Here is a 27465-nt window from a genome sequence, read left to right on the forward strand (position 1 = left end):
CGTTATGTCCTGCTTAATGTTTTCTCTGTCTTCCTTTACAGCACTGGCAGTCTCATTTCTCCTATCAGCTCATAAGTCTGTGGCTGTCCTAACAGGGTTTGAGTCGTATAGCTCCTCCTAGTAATCAGCAAATACCTGTCTCATATCTTCCCCAGCGGAGTGTGCACGTCCGCCTTTGTCACATACTTCTGCCACCCAACTCCTTTCCCTGTCTCTTTTTTTTTTCTAGCCAGGCGATCATTTTATTGGCTATATCTCATAAATCATGTACTCTTCTCTGCGTTGCCAGCGCAGCCGATCGTAAGACTGTTTTTTTGGTTGCCAAACTTCAGCTTGTATTTACCACTACAGGAGACACCCGTAGTCCCAGTGGAGACCTGGGTAATTGTAGTAACCATGTGACAATGTCTCAATGGGAATCAATGAGGGGATATGATTTTAAGGAATAATTTAATTACAATACATACATTACATAATGACAAATAGTCCCAGGAACACAACTGAATGCAATTATATTGTCAATAAAGACACGCAAATTGGATTTCACAAATCAGAATGCAGCCTCAACCATGCTTTTAAAGTTGTATACTAAGTGAAAAGGTGAACACTTTATGCTTGTGAAAACATATTAAATGGTACAAGTGAATCATGTGAATAAAGTAGAGAATGCTACGGTGTATTGGACATGAATTCAAAATGAAGTTGTGCATGAATCCATACTTTTATGGAGGAGCTTATATAAAATGGTCTTATAATTCACAGTCCAAATTTAGCTTGTGCAAGTCGACAGCATTTCGACCTTCATGACTGGAGGTCATAATCAGGACATAAACAGCACAACGTTGGGCTATAGCTGCGTGTGCCGATTCACTCAAGGCTTGAGAATCCATACACCCGGGCAACAGTCAACGGCTCACGTCTGAAAGGGTACTGTTGTCCACGGTGGGATGGTTCCAAAGGGCTCCAACACACGGAGTGAGCTGATGGAGGGGCTTCCCCTGTAAAGGTGGGAGTGAGAATGCTCAGTTCAAGGGTCCTAGAAATGTACCTGGGGTCCAGGCAATCCGGATGGATTTCACAAGTCAGCTGCTCATGGGGCTCTACAGTGTGTCAGCTAAAAATGGGACCACATTCTTTATTCTAGGCAAGGTGCAAAAATCGGGTGTGTAAGCAATCTACCCTAAGTCACGACTGAAGGATTGATCGGCAAGTCCTTGCTAAATCAGGAGCAGGACGCATGTTACTAGAACTAAAGCTTGAACATTCAAATGGTCGTATGCCCTCTAAACACATTTCTGTTCTATCTTGTACTTGTCTGACAGGATTGTGTTGAGAATTAGACTTTTTTTACATTTTGAAGGCAGATTTAGAGATTCGCCTGTTAGCAAGGGTTATTGTGCCATTGTTTTCTACTCTTTATCCTTCAAAACAAAAGGATCATTTTAAATTATGTATACTGATGATGGCTCAGCAGTATCTATATCTGCCATGCCAAGGGATGCCATCTGGATGATAGCCTTGTTTGTTTCTCTGATGCAAAGAAAGGTAAAGCAGTTTCAAAGATAGCTTTGTTAACGTGGATTGCCCTCTGCAGAAAGTTATACTTCTTATAATAAATGAAGGATTCCCCAGGAAGTATTGAAACTCGTTGCATTAAGAGCAAATACCCTGATTCCTGTTGAGAGGCGTGGCTGTTGCGGATATTTTGCCGTCAACTGTTGGAGTCACTAACCTTTTTATATGACGCGTTACATTTTCTACCGGACTGTTCAAAAAAGGACTGTTTTGCTTGCCAGTTCTGTAAATGTTTGTGGTTGCTGACACTTTATTTTTTGCGGTACAACTCTTTCCCACCTCCGTAGGGATCGTGTGGCCTAGTAGTCTTTCCCTGAGTCTTTGTGGCGATTGGAGAAATTAAGCTGAAAAGGCTGCATGGGAGCTATGTAGCACCTTTATGTAGACATTTCCTCACTTATCTTGGCAAACATTCTCTCAAACAAGGGTGCCCTATATAGCTAGGTGTGACTTTTTTAATGCACATCAGAGCTCAAGCTACTTCAGAGAAGTTGAAATTGAAAAAGAGATCAAGGGCTTCCTTCAGTTTGACAGCAACTGATGCCTTCCTTTTGACTGCAATGGGTTTGCTATAATAAATTCAGGCATTCTATCTTTTCACTTATTTTTCTTAGTCGGGTATCCTGCATGTGACGATGCCCAGACCTGGGTCTCAAGCAGCCATGCTATAGGACTCCAGCTGCATCTCAACTGATGAGCTCTAATATGGGTGAAATTATCTAGGGGGTTTTATGTTCCTTTTCAGATGGATTGTGGCCTAGTTTCCAGATGGTCTCACCTCAAAATGGACATTTTTTGGAGCAGGACCAAGACTTATTTGCACATGGTTTCTTCCTGTCTATAGTGATACAGTGAACAAGAAAGGATACGTTGACTTTTTTTGTTACTATAAGTACATCACTGAGGTTAGTGAACCATTATTGGAGGCAAATAACTTTTCTTGTCTTCTGTTCTTTTCTTGTATATTGATATTTCTTATTGTTACTTTTATATCATACTTATTTTTCTAGGGTTATTAAAGCTAGTGTTTCATATGTTTATCACAACAACAAAGTGATAGAATGCTTTAATTAATCTCAACCACTGGCAATCGCTCGGCCCCCATTCCACTCAATTTCTTTTTACCCACAGTACCACTCTAGACAAAGGCCTGTCTTATGCACATCTGTATTGACCCTACTCCTCAAAGGAATGATTCATCCCAAACTACTAGACGAGGCTCCCTTTAGAAGAGACTACAAGCAAACCCAGACTGTTTTCGCTCGTCTTTGGGCTTATCACTTTACTGCAGCTTGAGTCCTGTGGCACTGTGAGCACATGAGTGGCTTCTTCACAACCAATGCCCAGAATACCTCAACAGCCGCCTCAACTTCTACGCTCCCAAACGCCAGCTTCGATCGACCAGCCACGCCCTCGCCGCCGTCCCCCGCATCCGAAGAGCCACCACAGGAGGAAGGTCCTTCTCCTACCTGGCCGCCAAGACTTGGAACTCCCTTCTGACCCACCTCCGCCTGACCCTGTACCACCTCGCCTTCAGAAAGCAGCTCAAGACCTGGCTGTTCGAGCAGTAGCGGACCCCCTCCCCCCACCGCCTAGAGACCCTCCGGGTGAGTAGTGTGCTATATAAATGCTTTGATTGATTGATTGATTCTGTACCGCTTTAAACAGGACTTGGCCTGGCAGTGCCTGCTGGACTGTTCCTAATGGAGCAATGTCAAGTCTGATTTGCAAATAGCAGGGTCCAAACTGATTTGACATGGTGGGCAAGAACTATTGGTTGGAATGCTACCAGAACAATTGCCAGTGCGAAGGTTATTGCATGCATTCCTCCCATTGCCTTTTGTGTGTTTGATGTAATCCCCTTAGTGGCCATGGGTATACCCAGACATAGGTCCCATGCTCACATGCCACTGGAAACAAACTACACCCTACTGAAGAACTCCAGTCAGGGACAAAGTAACACAAGCAACCCTAGACCAGTTTCAGGGAAGGGCTGGCAGTTCCGGTTGGATTGTTCCTATGGGAGGAGGTTTATGAGTGATGTGTATATGGCTAGGTCCAAACTGAGGTGGCACATGTTATTTTGTGGACTTCCATTCGGCATTCAATACTATTGATCGGGCCCTACTTTGGGCAGCCATAAGAAATTATTAATTACCATATGGTTTACTTTTGATTCTACAAAATAAAAAATTGGGCTCAAGTTTAATTAAATTCTGTTGGGTCTCTTTCACTGAGAATATATATATCAAGAATGGCCTCAGGCAAGGCTGTGTTCTGGCACCATTGTGGTTCTCCTTATTGTTAGCTGACCTGCCAAATTCCTTAGGCGTGCCAAACGCTCTTAGCCCCAAAATGAGTCCCATGTTAGCTGCCTTCTTTATGCAGATCAAGTCATTTTGGATTTGACGAAAATCAGACTACAGAGAAAGCTTAATGTCTTCTCAAAGTACTGTAATAAGAAAAAAATTATAAAATATGGAGAAAGCTAAAGTGCTTCCATTTGGTGGGGGGTGGAGGGGAAGAAGGTGGAGTTTAACTGGTTCCTAAGTAATGCTATAATCGAGGTAGTTAGTAGATCTACGTATCTGGGGATGTGGTTTGTAAGGAACTGATAATGCAAAGACCACATTGAGGCCTTGCAGGCAAAATCCTTGTTGGTGGGGGAACTTAAGAAATTGGATAGTGTAAGGAGGACCCTCTCTAAGACCCACATTGGCAGCATATCAAGGAATGATTCGCCATCAGTTCCAATATGGAGCTGGGGTACTCTGTACAAGTGGAAAAACAAAACTGGATCTTGAAAAGGGCAGATGTTTAAAAAGGCTATTGTCCCTGCTGCCCATCACTGTGGTTCAAGCGGTCAGTACGGAGACTGCCCTAACGGCATGGAGCTATTTAGCTTTTGCAGAGACGATAACATTCTGAATGAGAATAGACTAGGCAGGTTCCACTACAATATCCACACTGTGTGAAAAGGAAATCATGAACAGTGAATTCAATTGGGCAAGATCTGCCAGGGTAAGAATTGATGAGTTTTGTAATAAACTAATAATAAGACAAAATGTGCCAGACCTAATAAGAATTGGCAAGACTTAGCAAGGAAAACCTTCGAATGTTGATCAAAACCATGGCCAGGGATAACTAAAAATGACCAATCCAGTATCTCCTCTGATCACTTCATTATTGGAGGAGGAAACATTCCTCCACTTGGAAAACCTACTGAATGCATGTCTAAGATTGTGCCTTTTAAAACTGAGCTGCGTGGTCAATCTGTTTTTTCACCTCACAAGCTCAGGGATCTCTTTTAGATGAGAATAATATATGTAAATATGGTTTAAGAATGAAAGGAGACAATGCACATTTTATTAGATTGTCTTAGTTTTTTAGAGCAATGGAAGGCACTAGTGAGGCCAATTTTAAAGGAGTATGATATCCGGGAAAGGTTTCCAGCAGTTATTTTATTGTGGGATATGCGGTATCTTGAAGTAGCTTGTGTTTTGTGGCAATTTATATTATCTGTGAATAAAGTTTTTTTTAAAGATGTGAGTATATTGCTGTAATGTGTGTCTGGGGACAACTTACATTATCCAGTATTGGGGTATCTTTCATAGATTCACATGCCTGAATCATTCCCCGTTGCCGAGGCGGAAGTCCCACGATAAATTACAAAAGTAGTGCCATAAGTAAATAATAGTAGTAGGCTAAAATAAAAAAGCCTATCTAGATCATTATAGGAAAAAGAACCAAAAGTTGGTTCCAACCAATCTGCTACCAGCACCCTCTCGAACACTCAGCAGAGGCAGTTCTCAGATTTTCACCGCATGTCGTGTGGAACGGAGTCTCCCTGAGCGCCACTCAGTTCTTCTACTTTTTCTTCAGAATGTCTGACAGGAATGCTCTTTTCAAGCCCTCCGGACCTGTGATAAGAAGAGGATCCATGTGGATGACCAACATAAGAACTGCATTTATTGCCTATATCCCAAGGATGAGGCAGAAAATTGCAAAATCTTCCGTACCTTCCCTACCAAGCCCCTTAGGGATAGAGAGGCAAGACTGCTCTTGTGGCTCAAATCTTCTTCGGCTGAAGAGGATGACCGAGCTTCTACTTCTAACAAAAGAGCCAGATCCCATGACCGCTTTTCAAGTGAGGGAAGAAAACACCTTAAATCTTCCCATGATGTTTCTGACCCTTCACAGAGGTTACTAAAACTCTCCTCTGGGTCAACGCAATCTCCATCATCCACAGCAGGCAAAGAATCAAAAAAGGCATCTACTTCAAAAACTGTAAGTAAAAGCCATATTAAATCTGTCACAGTGACTACATCGTCGACTATCTCTGTGACTTCTTCTTCTGCCTCTTCATCTACGGCTACTATCTTAACTACGACCATTAAATCGCCTATTCTGTCTACAAAAATCTCCATCTCTACCAAGAAACCAGTTCTTGAGGAGTCGCTGACCATAAAAACAAAATTGCCGTCAACTGCGAGCCCATCGACCGTACCGTCGGCGAAGTCTCCACCGCCGAAGATATTATTGTCGATGAAATCCGCGACTGCGGCCCCGTCGACGAGGACGACAGCTCCGACGACGACAACATTGAAGATCCCGTTGACGAGCTCATCTATGACGATCCCGTCGACAAAAAGCCCATCGATGGATTTACCTATTCAATCTACAGTTTCTGCTGGGTTAGCTCTAACTGCGCAGTCAATGCCTATATCATCTGGTCTTTACCAACTTAAAACTTTTCAGAGACAGCAGGATTACAGCAAAATCTCACCACTTATGCCTTCACATCTCCTTGGCTCTTACTTTGAAGATGAGGACTATGAGGATGAAGATGATGAAGGACCCTTTGGTACAGCTCACCATCCTTCTGAATTAAACATCAAGTGTCAAGATGACGATGACGACTACCAAGATCTTTACCAGGAAGACATTATGGTTCCACATCATAGATTCCATCACTGGGAAGTACGCCAGAGGGAAATGAGTCACCTTCCTCCAAAGCTCATTCAAGATCTACAGGCCATGCTGGCAGATTACCGACAGAGGTTTCTCCCGCAACAGGCAGTCACAGAAAACCCACCCATGCCATAGGTGGTTCCTGTGCCAATTATTCAGTCTGAGCTCCTGGTACACCAGCCCCTCCTTCAGGTCAAGCTGAACAGGTGCAAGATGACACTACCTCCTCCGAAGAGGAGGTTGAACAGGGCGAATTACCTGAAAACACTAATGTTCCGGATCCCTGGGATGACTATGTAATTCCGATGCCTTCTCCGCCTCTTCCTCTGCCTTCTGATTCTCCCCCTGAGGACATCGGGGGCTTTCATAATTTAATGCAACGGGCTGCAGCTAGATTTTAACTGCCAGTTAGCCGAACAGACTGAATGTTTCCTTCATGATTTGCCATAGAGAAGGTTCCATAGGCTTAGAATGGAACAGGTTTCTATTCTCGTTTCTTCCTGATCAAAAAAAAAAAATCAGGGGAATGGCGACAGATTCTAGACCTCCGCAAGCTCAACAAATTCCTCAGGAAACAAAGTTTCCGAATGGTAATACTTGCCGAGATTTTAAGTTATTTAAACAAAGGAGATTTTATGGCTTCTCTGGCCATGGAAGATTCATATTTCCACATACCTATCCACCCCAAACATCGCAAATATCTTCGCTTTACAGTGGCTGGCGCCCACTATCAGTTCAAGGTGCTCCCGTTTTGGACTAAAATTGGCACCAAGAATCTTCACGAAGTGCTTGACACCAGTGGCAGCAGCATTGAGAACTCGAGGAATACAAGTATTCCCTTATCCAGACTGGCTGCTCAAAGGTCCTTCAGAACACGAAACCAAGGTTGCCACAACAAAAGGCTGTGGAAAAATAAATATATAAAAAATATAAAAATTGATACAGAAATTAGCATTTTAAAAATCTTTGAAATTCACTTAAAAAACCAGAAGTTTCACACTCGTTATAGTTAGGAATTAGCATTTAAAAAAACCTTAGAAATTCACTGAAAAAACCATAGGTTTCACACACGTCATAGTTAGAAATTAGCATTTAAAAAACCTTGCAAATTCACTGAAAAAAACATAGGTTTCACACACGTTCTAGTTAGCTGGACATTTCACTCATACAAAACCATTTAAATTCCCCTGTTATAGTTACTTCACCTAACTATAACTCGCGCGACCGCAATGCACTGCTGATGATGTCACATATTACATCACTCATGACATGGTCAGTGACATCACTCATGACATCACTGATGACATCATCCTTGTGTCAAAGTAGCAGACCTCCTCTCAGCGTAAAATAACCTTTGACACACATATTCAAAAATAGAAACTAACATTTTTGTAAAAATGGAGATACCAATAGCAATTACAACAATCTATTAGGTAATTCCAATATCTACATACACATCCACTCATTCACCAACAGTTCTATATACTCACTCATACATGTACTTACTCATCATATGTACTCAAGCACCTATACATCCTGTTACACACTAGTACTCATCCATATAGTTGCTCACACACATATTCACATGCAAAAAAATATCAAAAATCCATTTACTTGATTATATTGCTATATACACACCACTACACGTACTTCTACAGAAACGTACACTTATTTACTCTCTTAAACAATCAATTATAAAAACACATACTTATTTATATAGGTACTCTTCCAAACTCTCACTCTCACATATACTCAATTATATACATCAATACTCACATAAACTAGTTTAAAACACAAGAACTCAGGGATTCAACAATTATACAGATCTGGGCCAACATAAGTCCTTTTAAGCCCAAGTCAAATTTCGTGCCTAACATGCCAAGGGACGCCATTGATACCTTTCACGATGTAATTGTGGAGGATTTGAAAAAGCTGCACTGTAAGGTCAAACATAGAAGGAGATATAAGAGTGAACAGGAAAAAGAATATGCATCCCTAATAAAGAAATTGAGCAATGACCATCAGATTATTGTCACTACTGCAGATAAAGGCGGCAACGTTGTCGTTTGGCCACAAAAGAAGTATATCGCATAAGCATTGAAACAACTTGGCGATCCTTTGTTATGCTAAGACAACGCTAAAACAATATAACTTGGCTAGAGATCAGCTCAAAAAAATCCTTTTCAGATGGAAAAGAGAGGGGATGATATCAACGCAAGAACATGAATTTTATATGTTGAGAATCCTGTTCTACCAAAATTATATCTTTTACTAAAGGTGCACAAGCAAATATTTCCTGTTCCAGGGTGCCCCGTCATTTCAAGGTGTCGCAGAACATATCACTGAATACATTGACTATTTCTTACAGGACCTAGTAAAAAGTTTGCCAACATGTATCAAAGATACCAGCGATTTCCTGAAGAAAATCAGGGATGCTCCATGGACCGAGGATTTGATATTCATAGCGTTGGATATCTAATCGCTTTATACAAGTATTGAACATGATACTTGTTTGAGGGGCGTGGAACATTTTTTAGGAAACCGACCAATACACTGTTACAGTCACAACAAAATGGTCTTGGAATTAACATCATGGTGTCTTAATAATAACTATTTTATGTTTGGCAATGATATTTATCTTCAAAAACGGGGTGTGGCCATGGGGGCCTGCTTCTCCCCCAACTATGCATGCTTGCACGTAGGCTGGTGGGAGGAGCATGTCCTCATGCACACACACAACGTAGTTTTTAATAGCCATGTTCTAAAGTGGATGCGTTTTATTGATGACATTTTTGTGTTATGGATGGGGGATGAAAATAGTGCCAAAGCTTTTGTTGAAGCAATTAACAACAATGAAGGAAATTAAAAATTTAAATCTATGATAAGCAAGCAAGAAGTTAACTTTTTAGATGTAAAGGTTTTTATTCACAGAGGACATTTGGCAACAAAATTACATAGAGCACTGCTGGAAACCGTACTCTACATGCCAGCAGTGCTCACCCGAAGCATGTCATCAACCATATTCCCTTTGGAGAATTACTAAGACTCAAACGTATATAAAGTACGGAAGAAGATCTGGCCATTTATACCTCTCAAGCATTAGAAAGATTTAGACAGAGGGTATAAAGAAGGGATTTTAAAACAAGCTGTAAATAAAATGCAGGCCAGATTAAGGGAATCATTGTTTGAGTATGATGAAACTATCCACACCGGAACAGAGGCTAATGATCTTTCCTTGGCTCCTAGATTTGTTACTACTTACTACCGCCAACAAAGGAAAATAAGGTCCATTGTTATGAAAGGTTGGCCCATTCTACAAACTGACGCTGTATTGACTCCAAGACTGCCCAATACTCCAACAATTACGTATAGGAAGGGACCTTCCATGAAGGCTCAAATCAGTAGAAGTTTTCCTGAGTTGAGCAAAAATCAGATGTGGCTTTAGTCCCGGCCGGGATTTGTAAAGTGCTCCAGCTGCAGAGCATGCAGATTTGGAGTAAACACCACACAATATGGCACTCCTTTCAGTCCAGAAATGTCTAATATCAAAGGATCTTACAATTGTAAGACTGAATATGCGGTCTATGTCCTGACATACACCTGCGGCTTGAGATATGTGGAGCACCAAGCTGCAGGTGCAGGTCAGGATTCTTCAGCATTTGCTTGCTATCGTGAACAACGATAGTTCATACCCCGTGGCTAGGCACTTTAAGTTGATGCAGAACAATGACTTACAGTGCCTTAAATACTTTGTCATAACCGCTATTCCATAGCCACGGAGGGGAGGAGATAGGGACAAAATGCTGAGGAGAAGGAGTCACAAACAATTCTTCAGTTAGACAGTACATTTCCTAATGGACTGAACACCACAAAGGATTTGTATCACTTTTTATAAATTTTAATTTTAATATGAATAGTTAGAGCTGTATAGATTAATAATGAAACCACCTCCCTGCCGCCAGGTCAAAAATCAACTTTTTCTCTTTTTTTTCTTATGTAATTAATTTTGTAAAACCATATTAGTAAGTTTTCTTTGGGTAATTTTCTCATTTATTTTTGACATGGATAGTACTGTATAAAAAGGGAAAAAATAATTATTTTTTCTTTAAGTAGGCACTACACAGAATTGCTACATTGAATAGCAGAAATATCTAATTTTTTTAGTTTTCTTTTCCTTTTAGGCTTTGTCCAATACTATGTGTAATACAGTTTGATCTTACCACTTTATAAAATTGCATTTATGCAGGAAATCAGTGAGGCAGGCGAACCACCCAGATAAAATAGTGATTATAAGCCTTTTAATGAACTTATTTATTTTTTTCCTCTTAAAAGTGTTAATTGCACATGCATGAGTATGATGATTTACAATGTTGGCGATATTTTGCATAAGATGCAACAAAAACATGAATTTGCACAGTAATATATTGCGTTGTTTGCACATACCAAAAATGAGATTAAATAAGCGTTTATTTTGCACACATATTTATTGCATTGTTTGCACAAATAATTGCGATAAGGTGACGCAGGTTCATCATTTATTTATAGGCTCTTAACTTCAATATGGAGTGGTGTTTTCTGATTTTATTTGGGTGTCAAACTTGACAACTGTATATCATTATATTATATCATTATATTTTAAACACATGTGAAGTCTGGATTTATGAGCCTAAAAGACTCTCCTGATTCACTTTGGATTTATGCAGTAATATTTGATAGCGTTCTTTTAGCAAAACAATGTGGCTAACATCCTACTTATTGTCATTTGTCGGCTGACATTTGAATTGTTTGTTTAAAGCTTTTTCAAAAGAAGAAGAAAGTACAAACAAGGTGGTTCGCAGTATGTTTTCTATTTCTATGATCACATGTGGTGCTTTGAAAAACCTATTTAAGAAAATGGCGAGCTTACAAACTGACAATCTGTGAACAAGGGCGAATGCCCGAAACGCGTCCGATTTTGCGGCTCCACAAATAAAGATTCTGTGCCAGAAGCATTGGGATTCGTGTTGTCCTTTGGCTCGCCGGAAGGAGGTGCCGAGACCGCATACTGTGTATATGTATATGTATATGTGTGTGTATGTGTAATATATATATATATATATATATATATATATATATATATATATATATATATATATATATATATATATATATATATATATATATATATATATATATATATAGAGAATCACGCTCGATTTCCCACCATCCATTCGAATAGGAAAATATATCTATCCTTCAAACTTGCTTTACCAATTTTCACATGAACAAACGAGCGTGGACCCGGTATTTTGAGTGCATTCCTTTATTCAGCCAGTTGTATATATAGATGGTGGGGTGAAAATACGCTGAATTAAAAGCTTGGAATTCACCTGGTTGTGCCGCCTCATTTGTTGTGCAACAATTAATTCATTGGGCCTGGATTTGGCGCCTGGGCAGAGCACACGCTGGCAAGTGCTCATCGAGCAAAGGATCACTTTCTGTGTATATATGTATATATATGTGTATATATGTGTATATATATATATATATATATATATATATATATATATATATATATATATATATATATATATATATATATATATATATATATTAAAGGCTGGGTCATTAAAAAAAAAATAATAATGTTCTCAACCAGTGTGTATACTATTTGGGAGTTATGAGTACTTGTCTACCACCATCTGCAAACAGTATATTTGGTATACTGCTTCCTACTCTAATTCAGGCATGTGAATCTATGAAAGATACCCCAATACTGGATAAGAAAACAAGTTACTTACCTGTAACTACAGTTATCCAGTATGGGTATCTTTCATAGATTCACATGCACCCACCCTCCTCCCCAGTGAGTCAGTTCTCTATGATTTGGGATACTTACTTCCCACTTATACTAGGAAAATCTGAGGAGAACTGCCTCTGCTGAGAGTGTTCTGGCAGGTGCTGCTAGCTGATTAGTTGGAACCAACTTTTGGTTCTTTTTCCTGTATTGATGTAGATAGGCTCTAAGAATTAGGCTTTAGGTATTTTTCTATTAGCCAACTACTATTATTTACTTATGGCACTACTTTTGTAATTTACAGAGGGACTCCCGCCTCGGCAACAGGGAATGATTCAGGCATTTGAATCTATGAAAGATACCAATACTGGATAACTGTAGTTACAGGTAAGTAACTTGTTTTCTTATTTATGATCAGGTGTTTGGGATTTGTTTTACCTTGTACAATGGTTTTACTGTTTTTATGTAACTTTTATTCAGTGGTTTTTATTGTGTAAATGTTTTAAAGACCAAGGTCTAAATAAAACTTACTTTTACTGACTGACTGACTGACGTGGCAGGGTGGGCGAAAGAATGATGGACGGAAATGCTATCTAGAGCGATTACCAGTGGTTAGACTTATTGCAAGCATTTCTCCCATCACCGTTTGTTTGCTATGTTTATCGCCACTCTAATGACAAATGGTACACTTAGGGTGGTCTGTGGTCTACACCAGAGTGCCTGGGTCTTACTACAACTGTTTAATTCTGGATTGCATACACCTACTGGTTACCATAATTGTGGCTTGAAACGGAAAGGTTGTCTTTTATGACAAAGCATTTTGAGCTGTGATCTGTTTTTTCCGTAATTGTTTTCATCAAGATCCTCGTGAAAGAAGAGCACAACATGGAAGAGATGCCAGCATTGCAGATATTTCCAACAGTAGCATCTTCAATCACAGTAAAGTAAGTTGTAGCAAAGCAAACTGTTAAAAATTGTTTTTTGTGTACTGTCCTTGTCCTTTTTTAAGGTTAGGACTCTGTGTTATAAATGTAATCCAAGAAATGAAAGATTAACATAGATTAAGTTGAAAGAGGATAAAAAACAACTTTAATGTTTGAGCATTGTCTAATATTAAATTATGAAATTTAGCCCCATGATATTGGGCCAGAAAATTAGTGTCTTATTCCTCCATGAGCAAAGTGTTCAGGTGCTGGTCCATAGCTCTGCAACGAAGGATAGCATTGCTTAAAATAGCATAGTTATTTATCAGCATCTGACACAGCAGCTAGGCACCTGTACCAAATGCTGTAGAGCTTTAGAATCTGAATGCATACACGAATGTCCCCGTTTCCAGAATTCATATATTTTTGTGTATTTTGCGATAAAGGCCTACTCGATGACAATAGACCGAATTCTCAACAGATCTGCTGTCAAAATCAGCTACTTGACTGTCTAGTCCATATACTCTAAAATTCCATCTGTCAAAGCTAGTTAGTTACTTTTATCTCCGTTCACAATGAAATTCTTGTGCAGTTAATTAAAAAGTGGCTAAGTTTAAGGAATAACTGTATATTTAGGCTTTTTTTTGGTTGAGCCTTCCAGTCAGTGCAAGATGTCTGGTTGTAAAAGATTCCCTGTGATCCGACCAATAACTTGCAAGGGCTTACAACCTGCTGATTGCTTACCATTGGTTGGCTACATCACTTGTTTGCTTGCATCACTTGTTTGCTTGCTTTTTATTTAATGACTTTCCTTGTTCCAACTTGTCCTTCCTGTGTTTGTTCCTCCCTAAGAGCATAGCCTCTATCATCTCTGACTGGCTTGCTTCAATTATTCCACGACTCACTTTTAGTGAACCACTTTTTTGCTTAAGTACTCAGTAAGAGGGCATATGTTATCCAGTATTGGATCTTTCATAGATTTACATGCTTGAATCATCTCCCGTCGTCGAAGTGGGAGTACCACGATACCATAGTAAAGCAGTATGTCTAACTATCCGAGGCTACAGTTTAATAGCCTATTTTGGTCCTTTTTTTAAATGGACCAAACTTGAACTTTGACCAATCAGGTGCTAGCACCCTTTTGAACACTCTGAAGAGAGGCGGTATGTGATGGGAGTTTCCCAGAGCTCTACTCAGTGTTTTTTTCTTCAAGACTGATATTGACAGCTTCTTTCTATCGTGGAGCGAAAAGGCCTTTTCCGTCCCTGCAAGACCTGTAGGAAGAAAAGGGTACATGTGGATGAACCACATGAGGATTACTTTTCCTGCCTTCACCCCCTGCACAAAGTAAGAGACTGCAAGATTTGTCACACTTTCTCTGCAAAAACGCTGAAAGACTAGGAGGTCCACCATCGCCCTGCAGATGATTCTCCTGTCTATGATGACTCCATCAACGATGGTCCTGTCGATGACTATTCTGTCTTCGGGGAGCACAACATCAGCAATGATGGTAAGACACAATACTTACATTGCTCTGACTACACCATGGGTGAGGATACAAATTTGAAAAATAATCAAGACCTCATCACATCCTGAGGTTACTTCACCCAGCAAAGTGTTACCCCTGCCTCCAAACCAATTACTGGACCTTGAAGAGTCCGATAATGGTGGTCCTTTCGGAGCAGCTTGCAGCCCTGCAGAGCTCCACGTAAAATGACAGGATGAAGATGTTAACTTCGATGAGGAAGGACAATATTACCTGGATTATTATCCTCCTCCTGCTCAAGGACAAAATGAGCCCTTCAGATACGACCTTGATCCTCCATCTAGACAAGGTGACGTGCAAATGCCTAGGTCCCTGGTCCAAGATCTTCAGGCTATGCTCATGAACTACAGGAAACTTTTTCCGCCACCTCCTGAGAAGCAACCAGTGACACCATCACAACCTGGGACTCCTGTTAACCCATCACCTATTTCTCTGCCTGCCACTCAAAGGATGACGCATGTTTCTCATATAGCAGCACCACAGAGAGATAATCCATAGTCTGACTATGAAAGGTGGCGAGAATCCAGAGCCTCAGCCCCTACTAGATGACTGGGACAATTTTCATACACCCACACGATCTCCACCTCAACACCCTGTTGGTTCGCCACCACAGGATATCAGAGGTATTCATAACCTCATGGGAAGAGCAGCGCCCAGGTTCCACCTCCCTGTGTAACTTAAACAGTCCAACTGTTTCCATTATGATTTCAAGGAACAAAGTCAGTCTGGGCTATACCCATAATCGACTACGTCTGGCAGTAGTGTAAAGGTAATTAGGAACTCTGCCACAGTGGCTGCTGTCCTTCCCCTTATTGACAAGAAGTACAGGCCCCAGTGAATTCACCTGCATGCCTGACAGGACTCCCCAAACCCAATTCTGTCATCTCTCAAGTGGCACAACGTAGATCCAAAAACCTATCTGCTCCTATAGCTGTTGTCGCAGGACAAAGAAGGGTGCAGTTTAGACAACATTGGCAAGAGGATCCCCACCGTGTCTGCTATCTTGGTTCATGCAGCCAACTACCTGGCTATTCTGGGCTGGTATAACCAGCAGATGTAGTCGGACATTGGATCTATCATTGACCTCACCGACCATCAACCATCCACAGCAGGTTCCTCCAACCAGGGCCCCTGCAGAAAGCCACCACCTCAAAGCCAGGACACAGGTCGCAACCAGTGACCTCATCCAGGTACCTGCTACACCACATTCTTCTCAACCCATAAGTGCCAATATCTCTAATTACCCTAGTCACCTCAGACAGATGGGGTATTGGACCCAGTCACCTATAGCCATGCCGTTGAGTTTATAGAAAGACCACCAGACACTCTTCCCCCCACCCCCCCCCAACCCCACTACGCTCTCCGACATCATTCATCTCCTGAATAGCTGTGTCTTCATGACATCTCTAGACCTGGAAGATGCATATTTCCATATCATCATTCATCTCAAAGATCTACATTTCACTGTAGCTGGTACCCATTGCCAATTCAGCGTTCTCCCATTCAGCCTTAAGTCAGCCCCTCACATATTCACCAAGTGTTTGGCTGTCGAGAAACAAGGTCATCCTATATTCCCCTACCCAGACGACTGGCTCCTAAAAGCTTCAACTTCAATGGAAACTGCCAAATAATTATTTTTTAAAGTATTTTTAAGGTGGGGGGTGAGGGTCCTTGTGGGACCCTGCCAAGATGCCTAAGGGGTTCATACCCTGCCCCCTTTCTTTTCCTTTTTTTAAATCTTTTTTCTGTGACTAGGTTCTACCGAGTAACAAGGTGGCTGCCAACACTTCATGGTTTGAAGTGTTGGCAGCCAATTAGATCCCCTCATGAGATCGAAGGGGTCGCAGGTCCAACGTGCCCTTACATATACAACTGGAAACTTCTTTCAATTTCTCTTAAACTACTGAACAGATTTACACCAAAATACAAAAAAGGCATCCCTGTACCCAACAACTACCTTTCTGCCAAATTTGGTTTAATTCCGTTTAGCAGTTCAATCAATCAATCAATCAATCAGGTCATTTGTAAAGCGCACTACTCACCCGTAGGGTCTCAAGGCGCTGGGAGGGGGGGGTGCCGCTACTGCTCGAACAGCCAAGTCTTGAGCTTCTTCCTGAAGGAGAGGTGGTCTTGGGTCAGGCGCAGATTGGTGGGAAGTGAGTTCCAGGTCTTGGCGGCCAGGTAGGAGAAGGACCTTCCTCCTGTTGTCTCTCTTCGGATGCGGGGGACGGCGGCGAGGGCGTGGTTGGTTGATCTGAGGAGGCGCTTGGGAGTGTAGAAGTTCAGGCTTTAGCCGTGTTTAAAGGTCCTATGGGAATTAACATGAGAAACACACTTTTAAGCACCCCCTGGGTCTCTGCCCCCGCTTAGTGGATTACCTCAAAGCTTTCAAGATAGAAGCTGAAATGAGCGTAATGTTAGTTTTGAAAAGTTGTGATGATTTTTTGCCAAAGGAAAAATTATTTTCCTATGGAAACTAAGTTCTAACTAGAACAACCTGTGTGGATATGTGTATGTGTGTGTGTGTGTGGATGTGTGTGTGTGGATGTGTGTGTGTGGATGTGTGTGTGTGTGTGTGTGTGTGTGGATATGTGTGTGTGTGTGGATGTGTGTGTGTGTGTGTGTGTGTGGATATATGTGTGTGTGTGGATATGTGTGTGTGTGTGGATATGTGTGTGTGTGTGGATATGTGTGTGTGTGTGGATATGTGTGTGTGTGTGTGGATATATGTGTGTGTGTGTGGATATATGTGTGTGTGTGTGGATATGTGTGTGTGTGGATATATGTGTGTGTGTGAGGATATATGGGTGTGTGGATATATGCGTGTGTGTGGATATGTGTGTGTGTGTGTGGATATGGGTGTGTGGATATGTGTGTGTGGATATGTGTGTGTGGGGGGGGATGTGTGTGTGTGTGGGGGGATGTGTGTTTGTGTGGGGATGTGTGTGTGTGTGTGTGTGTGTGGATATGTGTGTGTGTGTGTGTGGGTGTGTGTGGATGTATGCGTGTATATCCGAATAGCCTGCATGTGGCTGCCAGTAGGTATTTATAGTAGGGGCCATGTTTTCATAGGAAAAACATTTTTTGGCTTGCCTTAAACTTAGGCTTTGTTTGACCAATCTTCATGAAAGTTTCCAAAATAAGTGGCAAGGTTAGGTCCTGGTTGTCATGGACCGTTTGGGGCGATCCGTGCAGTGGGGACTGAGAATTTTGGGGTGCCAAATAAGGGTTCATTTGTATTGTTAATTCCCTTAAACCTTTAGCCACACCTAGAGCCCGAACAGCTGAATGAACTTACATCAAATTTTGATAGGGAGGTAGATGTTGGTTCAAGGAAGTTCCTTTATAATTTCGTAAAGTATTTTTTTTTTTTAGATATTTAAGCCGAAAATTACAGTGAAATCTTTGGCCGTGGATATTTCACAGTGGTTTTACGATTATTCGCAAATGCACGTACCAACGGGAATGGTGTGATTGGAACCTGAACAGAAGTTATGGCTGCCATTTTATCTATCATAACGGTTCCCGGGGCTGAAAATTTGTGAGAGCCCACATAAGGGGTCCGGGTGGAGATACTCTGATCCATGGTTGAGAAATGGGGGTGTTAGTGACACAAGTTATGTGTCCAAAATTGTTTTATTTTAATTGCGTGCGATCTTCACGACGCCGCGACCGACAGCATGCTTCCCATGTATCATCGTGGGGATATCACGACTATCAACATCGTCGCGAATATTGGTGGAAATATAAAAAAATATATCCGTGAATCATTAATACGCATGGTTATAGAGATTGAAATTTTGATAAATGTTTTTATAGTTATTTATATAGTGAGTTATCTGTAGTGATAGTTAGAATTAATTATGTAGTTATATTTTTCGAATGTGGTAGTGGCTATTGAATTCTTGCTTTTGATTTCCGCTTTCGTGACGTACGTGCCGAGATTGTGACGATTAAAGTCCTGTCTCACCGCGAAAACTGAAGATAGTTTTTAGAGATGGTGATTCTAGAAATACACTAGAAAAACATGAGTTTGAAGTGTACAGTAAAAAACCCCTAGTGTGTAAAATACTGTAATATGTGTGCATATGTGTTTTTACTTTATGGAAAAGGTGCAACCGTCGGAGTTAATGGCGACGTCCTGAATAACCGCGAACACTGAAAATAGGTCTGAAAGATTGGTTTTAAAGAAAAATTAGTTTAAACATGCTTTGAAAGAAGTATATATGTAGTAATATGTGTAGTGCAATGGAGTTTTTTTGCATATTAATTTTGGATGTGTTCGTGGTCATTAAATGTCCGCTTTTGTTTTCCGTTTTCACGACGTGTCTGCGGGGGGTCGCGGTTACGGACGTCAATGCGACCTCCGGAGTCGCTGCGAAAAGATAAAATTGGTTTTAGAGATGGTTTTTATAGAAACTCTCCACAAAAAGCATGACTTTAGAGAATACGTTAAGAAACCCTTTGTGTGTAAAATACTGTAGTATGTGAGGATATGTCTGTTTTAGACTTTATGGAAAAGGTGTAATCGTCATGGTTAACCACGTCTTCGCAACATCTCGAATAACCGCAAAAACTGAAAATAGGTCTGAAAGATGGATTTCAAAGAAGCTTAGTACAAAAACATGAGTTTTAACATGTTTTTAAAGAAGTATATATATTTATATGTGTAGGGTAATGTTCAGAAAGGATTTATTTTTACATATTATTTTTGGCTGTGTTGGTGGTCTTTGAATGTCTGCTTTTGTTTTCTGTTTTTACGACTTTTCCGCGAGGATTGCAACATAGATGCAAAGATCACAAAAAACTAAAGAAAAATAAACCCTTTAGAAAAAAGTCCCAATATTTCGGGTACTAGGTTGGCTCTGACAAGGGCCGTTGCATTAGTTGAGTGTATATGTGGTTGCTATACTGAAGACTGGATGCAGAGTTTCAGGATACTTGGAAACGCCCTGTCGACGTTTTTGCGAATATAAAAAATTTAAAGAAAAATAAAAACAACCCTTATTAATCCACTGAAGAAAATACAAGCTTATCAAAATACCCCTTATAGAGTTTAGATCAAAAATACAATTTAAAAACCTTAATATTAAATAAAAAATTGATCGGTTACATGAGCATTCTAGTAGGGAAATAGATTTTGAAAAACCTTCGAAATTCACTGAAAAAAACCAAAGTTTTATGGAGCGTTTTGGTTAGGCTGGCATTTTTCTCGTATAAAAGCAGAGAAATTCAGCAGTTCTACTTAGCTGAGCTAACTATAACCATCACCCCCGCAATGCACTGCTTATGACCTCACATATTATGTCACTCATGACATGGCTAATGACATTACTGATTGTGTGGATCAGAGATTCTGTGGATGATGCACTCATACCCCATATAACCTTTCATACACCCACTCCAACTTCCACACTACCATTGACACACCCATACCAGTACTTACACCCCCTCTCTGAATCGTAGGTCTACACACACATCCACTCAGTCACCCATACAGCCACTCACACTGTCAGCCACTCGTAGAGCTACTCGCACACCTACTCACTCACCTAGAGTCACTCACTCTGCCATTTACCCACCTTTACAGTTATACGCACTCACTCATTCATACAGATACTAACACACTCACCTACAGTCACTGATACAAGCATACACTCGCCTATACAGCCACTATCACAACAGCCACTATCACAATGCCTCACTCGCACATAGGCACTCATATACTAAACATTCACCCTCACTGCCTTTCACATATCCAGTTACTCACCCATATACTACTGACACACTCCTTCAGTCACCGACACACCCATACACACTCAGTCACCCATACAGCCCTTCACTTACATACTCACTAACCCATACAGCTACTGACTCACCAATCCATGCAGGTAGTCACACACACACTCTCACCCAGCCACAAACTCATACATCCATACAGGTACTCAGATACCCTATCAATCACCATTGCAGCCACTCATCCCCACTCACCAACCCATATAGCCACTTAGACACCATCTGATAGACTGATACATACTTTGTCAAAACATAGTCACTCACTTCTACATTCACTGAGACACCTAATCACTCACTTATACCGTCAGTCACGCATCCACTGAATCTATACAGGTACTCCTACAGCCACTGATTCATTCACCTTAAAGACAATAAAGAGAACCACTCCGGAGCACCTTCTGACCCCTGCCCACCGCACATCTTCCACAAGGCTGCAACTGCCATCACACTCGAGCACTGCCAAACTATCAACTGCTTCCTCGAGACCGCCATATTCCAGACATCTGGAAACGCACCAGCATCAACCCCCTCCTAAAGAAGCCCCCCGACAGACCTCGAACTTCAGGCCCATCTCACTGCTTCCTTTTACGGCCAAAGTCATTGAAAAGGCAGTCAACACCCAGCTAGCACACTTCATAGAAACCAACGGCATCCTAGATGCCTCTCAATCCGGATTCCACAGCAACCACAGCATCGAGACTCACCCTCCTCGCCGCCACTGACTACATCCGTGCCCTCCTCGACCAAGGCCACACGGCAGTTCTCATCCCCCTGGACCTATCAGCAGCCTTAGACACTGTCTCCCACTGCACACTAGCCACCAGACTACACGATGCAGACATCCTAGAAAAAGCTTTAGACTGGATACAATCTTTCCGCTCAGACAGAACACCGAAAATAAGACTCCCACCCTTCCTCTCAGAACCGAAAAAGATCAGATGCGGAATTCCCCAAGTATCCTTCCTCAGCCCCACCCTCTTCAACATCCACATGGCCCCCCTCACAACCATCTGCAAAAACCATGGGCTCAGCATCATCTACGCCGTTGACACCCAGCTCATCCTCTGCCTCACCAAGGAACCTGGCTTCACCAAGAAGAGATGAAAGCTGTCACAACCTGGATGACCAACAGCTGCCTGAAGCTCAACTGTGAGAAAACAGAAGTCCTCCTCGGCTCCGCCCCGTCCACATGGGGCATCACTTGGGGGCCCCCCGCCCTCGGAAACCAACCAACTTCAACGGACCACGCACGCAATCTCTGCATCATACTAGACTCCTTACTCACCATGATTCGCCAGATCCATGCCATATCCTCCGCATGCTTCAACACCCTCTGCATACTTCGCAAGATATTCAAGTGGATCCAGATCCCCCTCCCCCCCCTACGCCCGACTCCATCAAAACCATCACCCACGCACTCATAACCAGAAGACTGGACTACGGCAACAAACTCTATGCTGGAATCAGCAGAAAAAACTCTTCTACATACTCCAGACCGTCCAGAACGCTGCAGCGAGACTTAAACTCGATATCCCACAACACGACCATCCCTCAACACCTCCACAACCTCCCTGTCAAAAGGAGGACAATGTTCAAGCTGCTCACACACGCCTTCAAGGCCCTCCACCACACTGGACCCCAATACCTCAACGACCGAATCTCCTTCAATTCCCCCAAGAGAAACCTCCGCTCAGCCAACCTCTCCTTAGCCACCGTCCTGCGCTTTTACAGGACCATAGCGGGCAGAAGATCCTTCTCCTACCTCACAGCCGAGGCCTGGAACGAACTCCCCCTTCACATCCGACGGATGCAGACTCTGCACCAGTTCAGGAAGGACCTCAAGACCTGGCTCTTTGAATGACCCAAACGGAGCTGCTCATGCCCTTCCCCAGTGCCCTGAGACCCTTGCGGGTGAGTAGTGCTTCACAAAATCCAGATTGATTGATTCATCAATACACCTTGTTATATAGATTTTACACTCGTAAGCATTTTAAAACCAGTCACTGGGTGATGTCATAAGCAGTGCTTTGTGGGTCGCAAGTTATAGTTAACTCAGCAAACTATAACTGCTGAATTTCTCTGGTTTTGTGTGAGTGAAATGTCAGCCTAACTTATGTGCGTATATTGATGCCTCTTTGTGTATCACTGTGTTATCAAGATCACTGGTCTGTTGAAACGAGTTGCAGATTTACGATACAATAAATCCATTTCTGCACTGGCAATTCTGATCTGCGTGCGCGCTTTATTGTTTCGTGGCAGAGTGTGTGTGTGTGTGTGTGTGTATATATATATGTGTGTGTGTATATGTATATATGTGTATGTATATATATATATATATATATATATATATATATATATTCTATTGATGCTTATTTAAAGTTACAGATGCTTACAATCTCAATATAGATCAAGTATATACTATATGTGCATATTGCTTTCACCCACCATCCTCTAAGGGTACTTAAATTACCTACAATACTGCTTCCTATTCTGATTCAAGCATGTGAATCTATGTAAGATCCAATACTGGCTAAGAAAATAAGTTACTTACCTGTAACTGCAGTTATCCGGTATTGGTATCTTTCATAGATTCACGTGACCCACACTCCTCCCCTGAGAGGCTCCCCTTATGACTAGGAATAATATTCCCATTTGTGCTTGAAAATCTGAGGGACTCAGCCTCTCTCAGGAGTGTTCTAGAGGGTGCTAGCACCTGATTGGTCATAGTTCAAGTTTGGTCCTTTTTTATAAGGGACATAGGCTATTAAACTGATAGCTGAGTGCCATTATAGACTATGGTAGATATACATACACCTTTACTATGGTACCGGGGGACTCCCACTTCTGGGAATGATTCAAACATGTGAATCTATGAAATATGCCAATACTGGATAACTGCAGGTACAGGTAAGTAACTTATTTTTTTTTCCACCTCTCTCTCCCATGTCATCTCATGGGTGCGCCTACAAAATGTGGCAGCGTCATTGTCCCTTTGTGCTTTTAGCCATGATGCCGCTGTAAATCATAACTAAAAGGCATTACTAAATCCAATAGATCCCAAACACAAAACATATTTGATTTGACAATGCTTGTTTTTAATCTACTAGTCACAGCAGACTTGACTCACTAAGTTCTCAAATACCTAACTGATTTTATTTCTGGAGATAAGAACTTTTTCTTTTTTTGTCCAGTCTTGCTGAGGGGTTCTCTCCTTAGTTGCCATTGTAATTATTAATACAGCTGTTTTCAGGAATTGCCCCTCCTTTTTTTCAAAAAGTCAGTTTGAGTCCAAAAGCTAAATCAACAATCGTTGAACAGTCTGCAGCTGGTCCAGTGTAATTCTTCTCTTGTGTCCACCACAGTAAAATGGTTCGGGGCAACGATTCCTCTGTCTTTGCTCTTCGTGGACCTTGCTTTAAATTGAAACATTTGCAAAAAACAACAAGTGATGGACTGAATGTGGATCAATGTCACACACTCCCCCAGTCAAAAGATCTGGGCCCAAATCCATCGTTTTTTTGCACTCCACACCACCCTGGGTCAGATAATGGCTTTGATCCACATTCAGTCCATCACTTGTTGTTTTTTAAATTGAAACATGGCAGAAATTATTTTGTCTACCCACACAAACTAGTTGATCAACGCACACTCGTCAGAAAGCTATGGAAGCTCTACAGACAGTTTCTATAATCTTAATTCATCTGAAACACCAGATTCTGTTGAATCAATGACTGGACAAATCCCTTAATAGAATTCATAGAGGGATTTCTCGAATCATAGTTGCAAAGATTATCCCTTATAGATCAAACCTGTCCTCTAGGCATAAAAAAAGTATTCATTTTTAGACAAGACTTCACCCATGATCAAGACAGATCTTTTCTCACTACTCCCTATCGTGAATTTCCATTATAACAAACACCAGGCTCCACAAAAAGAATTAATTATGTTTCTGAGAAAATGTTCTAGAGAATAGGAACATGAGGTGATCAACTGAGTTTATAGCTGTTCTGCTTTCCATTTTAGGTGGAGCCAGAGAAAGACCAAGCACAGGTGTTTTATATAAAAGATCTTTTCGCCACATCAAATTCTGATATACTCCTTGAAGGCTTGGAGTGCACACGTGCACTTTACACGAAACCATATAGCCTTCTGTTGCTAATAACAGTCCTCCTAGCTCTGAATTCCTATTTGCCAACCAAGCCTAAATGTACCTGCTTCGGTTCTAACTCTAAAACAGACAGCTCAGTGAATCAAGGACAGGTTGTGGGCATGGGAGGGTAGCGAAAGCCATAGGGCGCCAATTGTGCATTGAGCTGCAGACACATCTGGCACAGATAAGTTGCATAGAATTGCTTAAGTTTCCCATTGATTTTTGAGCAGCCTGAAATTGTAGCCTTCTTTTATGCTAATCCCACACTCCTACCCTACACACTTGCATCCATTCCTTTTACATTTTGCGCGATGCCGTGTTGTGTAGTACTAGGGTGAAATGTATTGCCATAGTATGATGCAGTACACTAGGACACCTATTTTCTGCCTTTGCCAATTAAGTGGTTGTTGCAGTGCATCATGCTGTTGGGTTTTATTGCGGAGTGAAGATGCATCTAAGCTTTTTCAAGCAAAAAGATGCTGTGACGTCTTGGACAATGAGACACTAATGTTTGTCAGTTGGAACGAAAGCAGTCCTTTTGTAGTCCTTATTCTGAGACTAGGTCTATTAAAGGTGCACACAGAAGTTGTAGTGCACACTGTAACAGTCACTTGGACCATTGCAAGAGTACCAGGCAGGCAGCTGTTCAAGGAAAAAGTGAGTTGCATAATGGGACACACTGATTAACTTTCCATGCTCCTCAGTGTCACCCCATGCCTAATGTACCGGCCACGACGGGTACCTTTTTTATGCCCCTTTCTTCCATGTGCTTCTGGCCTACCATTGCCACCAACTTCCCATGGCTATTCTGTGCCCTGGACTTCTTGTATGCTCTATGGATTTCATTTACTCACCTATGCTCCTGCTAATCCCCTCCCTTTCCTGAACATCCATCTGCTCGGTTTCCTTGTACTTCATCTCCACCACGTTGCAATTGCCTTTTTTGCCTTGTTGTATTTCTTAGTGTCTGATGAATGCTTCTTCCTGCAGATGTCCCACCTTATGAATATCCTTCAGACGCCAGACTGAATGCAGAAACTTTTACCCAAATAAATGCTCTCTAGTACTGTAAGGTTGTTGTGCCATGTGACTTCAGCCACAGCTTTCTCTGAATGCGATTACCTGGGGTTCATATGGCACAGATGATTATGCTGGTATCTGTTCCTGTTTTTCCACGCCTCATTGACAGTTTTGCTCTTCTCAGTATTTCACCACAGTAATTCCTCAAGAAACCGACAGCAACTAGGTCATAAGTCTCAACCTAAGAATTTGTGATACACATCCTGCAGACGATACTGCAAACTGATGTCCTACTCGTGTTTGTGACATCTGTAGGTGGTGCCTTTAGGAAAGCTTTTGCTTCAAGCAGGTTAGTTTTGTTCACTTCCAACGCTACGTCTTGGCCAACTTGTCAATACTCTATAGATTGTCAAAATTACCTTAATTGGTCTTCTCCAACATTTCAAGATCCATTTCTCTAAACAGATCTTGAATTGTGTCCTCGATCTTGCCGACACAATTGCTTGATCATCGAATGTTACTATTTGCTGGCACACCAGGAGGCACTTGACAAACCTTTCTGGGGATGTCCAGGCAACCCAAATGTGCGTTCTCTTCGATAGCAAGCAGTTCTTCAGTGTAGAAGGTACATTCCTTCCTGGAATACTTTAAAATTAAAAAAAATGCGTTACAGCACGTGTGCTGAGCCTGGTTTCTCCACTGAAGCAGTTTAACCAACACTGCTGTCTCTTCCACAGCTTCTTCAAAGAATAGCAGCCTCACCAACTGGTTTAGACTCACAGCTTCTATATCGCTCCTTTCAAGTCAGGGGTGTACCTAAGAAATGCCAAAGTAAGCCACGGCTCCAATCTTTAACATTTACTGCTAGATCTTCTTCCTCCAAGCCCATCCACCCTCCATTGCCAATTTCCAGGAGAGGAAATGGTCTCCAACTTTGTCACCAATATAGAGACCATTGCTTTGGAACCTGGGTGCTCTAATTTATCCACACCGGCTTCAACCTTCCCCTTCTCCTCACTGGAATGCTTCCTTTCTCAGGACATTCTCCCTAAAACATGCCTCAACTTGAAGGTGGAGATTTTTGCCTTGTTGAAAAAGTGGCCATAGAAGTGGTGCCCCAAGAGGAGAGGAGCACAGGGTTTTTCTTTTTACTTCTTGGTCCCCAAGAAGGATGAAATTCTCATAATCATCCTGGACTTGTGTCTCTTAAAACTTCTCACTACATAGGAAAAGTTCAAAATGCTATTCATGAGCCAGGTTCTGCTGGCTTCTGGTGCAGGAGATTTGTTGGTGTCCCTGGATCTCCAGAAAACCCATATTCAACTACTGCATCTCCCCCCTCCGACATTACCTCAGGTTCAACCTTTTGTTGCAGCATTTTTAGTTCACGGTTATACTCACGACCGCTCCATGCATATTTACCAATATCAAAGTATTGGCTGCACTCAATAGATTAGGAGCTGCTATCAATTTAGCTGCCAGGAAACATGCTAGGAAATCTTCTTAAGCAGTCCTCTGGCTAAACTTTGTTTCTTGGTAAGAGTCTTAAAGTTAGAATCCTTTACATTCTCTCCTTGCTGATGTAGTGTGCTTTGTGATATCCCTTCCTCATCAGTATGTGGACATTGCCAGAATAAAGGGTATTTGGCTGCTTTGTGTGCTTTCATGTGTCTACCTGACCAACCCTCTTTGGGTTCCACTTGGTGGT

General features: G+C 41.7%; 1 protein-coding gene across 9 annotated transcripts in view; it reads left to right on the forward strand.

The window, feature by feature from the left end:
• The window catches only part of LEMD1 (LEM domain containing 1), a 561429-nt gene that overhangs the window by 326916 nt on the left and 207048 nt on the right, over positions 1-27465 (forward strand). For all 9 annotated transcript variants that reach the window (XM_078644617.1, XM_078644620.1, XM_078644619.1 and 6 more), the window contains exon 4: positions 13184-13266. In XM_078644617.1, coding sequence (XP_078500743.1) covers positions 13184-13266 — 83 coding nt within the window. The remainder of the gene's footprint in view (positions 1-13183; positions 13267-27465) is intronic.

This window comes from Lissotriton helveticus, chromosome 5_1 (assembly GCF_964261635.1).
Source record: "Lissotriton helveticus chromosome 5_1, aLisHel1.1, whole genome shotgun sequence".
Lineage (NCBI taxonomy): Eukaryota > Metazoa > Chordata > Amphibia > Caudata > Salamandridae > Lissotriton > Lissotriton helveticus.